The 2828-nt window shown below is 53.7% G+C and overlaps 1 protein-coding gene across 1 annotated transcript; it reads left to right on the plus strand.

The window, feature by feature from the left end:
- The first annotated feature begins 513 nt into the window (after positions 1-513).
- On the plus strand, positions 514-1245 carry LOC119921603 (aquaporin-11-like). The gene has a single exon (XM_038741716.1). The coding sequence runs from the start codon at positions 514-516 to the stop codon at positions 1243-1245; it is 732 nt and encodes a 243-aa protein (XP_038597644.1).
- Positions 1246-2828: the final 1583 nt, after the last annotated feature.

The following is a 2828-nucleotide window of genomic DNA, read 5'->3' on the forward strand; positions in this document are numbered from 1 at the left end:
CATATCCAAGACTGATCTCCTTATCTTCCCTCCCAAATCCTGCCCTTTTCCTGAATTTCCCATCACTGTGCACAACCATCCTTCCCGTCTCACAAGCCTGCAACCTTGGTGTCGTCCTTGACTCCCCTCTCACGTTCACCCCACATATCCAATCTGTCACCAAAAACTGCTAGCCTCACTTTCACAACATTGCTAAGATCTGCCCTTTCCTCTACATCCAAACCACTACCGCGTTAGTACAATCACTCACCCTATCCTTACTGGATTACTGCATCAGCATCCTTTCTGATCTCCCAGCATTGAGAGTTGGTGAGAGTATTCTCTCCCGACTTGAATCTATACTTCGCTCTGCTGCCTGGATTATCTTTCTACAGTTGGCCGGCGGGCGGTTGTTGGTGGTGGCCGCGCTGGCCCTCTCGGTCGCCCACGGTCCTCCGTCCGTCCCTCCCCCTTCCCTGCCCGCCCCCACACCCGCCTCTCCAGGAGCCGGGGAGGGGGGAGGGCCGACCGGGGATGGCAGAGCCCCTGGGCGGGCTGAAGGACACCTGCGTCTCCCTGGGTCTCATGGTGGCCACCGTGGTCCTGGTGAGCCTGCTGCTGGTGGGCACCCTGCAGGGCCTCTCGGGCTCGGACACCTGCCACCACCACCCTCGGACCCACCTGCCCCTCAGGACCTTCCTCCTGGAGCTGCTGGCCACCTTCCAGCTGTGCGCCTGCACCCACGAGCTCACCGTCAAGGTTCAAATCGACCCTTCACCCCACTTCGGCCTGACGCTCACCTACTTCTTCACGCTGGTCCACGGGCTGATCCTGGCCGGCTCCTTCTGCAACCCGTGCGCCGTGCTGGAGAAGATGGCCATGGAGCGGCTGGCCGCGTCGAGGGGCGTCCTGAAGATCTTGGCCCAGCTGGCCGGGGCCCTACTGGCCCGGGCTTACGTGCTCTCCGTCAGGAGCTTCAGTCTCATCGAGCAGCACCGCGTCAACCGGTACCGGCCCTGCCGGAACCCCCTGAACGCCGACGTGCCCAAGGCCTGCCTGGTGGAGGCCATCTGCTCCTTCATCTACCACAGCGCCGTCATCCAGTTCAAGGACGTCCGGCCCAAGCTGAGCATCCAACTGTTGGCCGCCCTCATCACCTTCCTGGTCTTCGCAGGTCGGTTGGAGCCGCCGCCACCGCTGCCCCCTCCTGCCCAGGGGCCTGGGCCACCGAGGCCGGACGGGCAGACCGCCCCAACCGGCCCCTGATGGTGCCGGGGGTCGGAGGTCTTGCAAAACTCACAAATCGCCGCATCCTCTGAGGGGCCGGTCCACAGCCCTGACCCTCACGGTGATGGGACAACCCGCCTCATTAACTCACCTTCCCGGCGCTCCCCGTTTTACGGAAGGTTGGGTTCTGGTGGTCTTCGACTCCCTCCATCCTAGCCAAAGATCCATTTCTTATCTGCCCGCCCCCCCAAAAACATTCTGAATTTGACCTTCCGCAAGTTCTTCTAGACTGTGAGCCCACTGTTGAGTAGGGACCGTCTCTATATGTTGCCAACTTGTACTTCCCAAGCGCTTAGTACAGTGCTCTGCACACAGGAAGCGCTCAATGAATACGATTGATTGACTGATTGACAGGTTCTGATCATGTCGCCCCCCCCACCTTCTGAAAAATATCCAGTGGTTGCCTATCAAACTTCTCATGAAGCACAAATTCCTCAATATTTGCTTCAAAGCTCTCCATCACCTTGCCCCCGCCACTCTTACCTCACCTTCCTTCTCTCCCAGCCCGCACACTTGGCTTCTTTGTTGCTAACACTGTCACTGTGTATCGTTCTCACCTGTACCACTGTTGACCCCTGGCACATATCTTATCTTTAGTCTGAAACGTCCTCCCTCCTCAAATCTGTCAAACAATCACACTTTCCCCCTTCAAAGCCCTACTGAAGGCTCACCTCCTCCAAGAGGCCTTTCCAGACTAAGCCCCACTTTTCCTCAGTTCCCCCTCCCTTCCACATCACTTCAACTCGCTCCCTTTGCTGTATCCCCCTCTCCCCGCCCCACAACACTTATGTATATACATACATATCTATAACTCTATTTATATTGATGCCTGTTTACTTGTTTTGATGTGTATATATCTATAATTATGTTTGTTCGTATTGATGCCTCTTTATTTGTTTTGATGTCTGTCTCCCCCTTGCTAGACTGTAAACCTCGTGTTGGCATGGATTGCCTCCCTTTATTGCTGAATTATACTTTCCCAGCGCTGAGTACTGTGCTCTCCACACAGTAAGCATTCAATAAATACGGTTAAATGAATAAAGGAATGCTCTCCCAAATTCTTAGGGCAGCTGAGTATATTGAGCATATATATTAATTGATTAATCAATTAATTCAATCGTATTTATTGAGCGCTTATTGTGTGCAGAGCACTGTTCTAAGCGCTTGGAAAGTACAATTCGGCAACAGATAGAGAAAATCCCTACCCAATAACGGGCTTACAGTCTAGAAGGGGGAGACAGACAACAAAACAAAACCAGTAGACAGGCATCAATTGCATCAAAATAGATAAATAGAATTATAGATATATAGACATCATTAATAAAATAAGTAGCATAATATATAACTACAAATATACAAGAGTCCTGCTGGGCGGGGTAGGGGGTAGGGCACGGGGAGGAAGTAGGGGCGATGGGGAGGAGAGCAGGAGCAGAGGAAAAGGGGGGCTTATTCTGGGAAGGCCTCCTGGAGGAGGTGAGCTCTCAGTAGGGCTTTGAAGGGGGAAAGAGAGCTAGTTTGGCAAATGTGAGAAGGCGAGGCATTCCAGGCCAGAGGTAGCATGT

Source organism: Tachyglossus aculeatus, assembly GCF_015852505.1.
Source record: "Tachyglossus aculeatus isolate mTacAcu1 chromosome 12 unlocalized genomic scaffold, mTacAcu1.pri SUPER_6_unloc_3, whole genome shotgun sequence".
Classification (NCBI taxonomy): domain Eukaryota; kingdom Metazoa; phylum Chordata; class Mammalia; order Monotremata; family Tachyglossidae; genus Tachyglossus; species Tachyglossus aculeatus.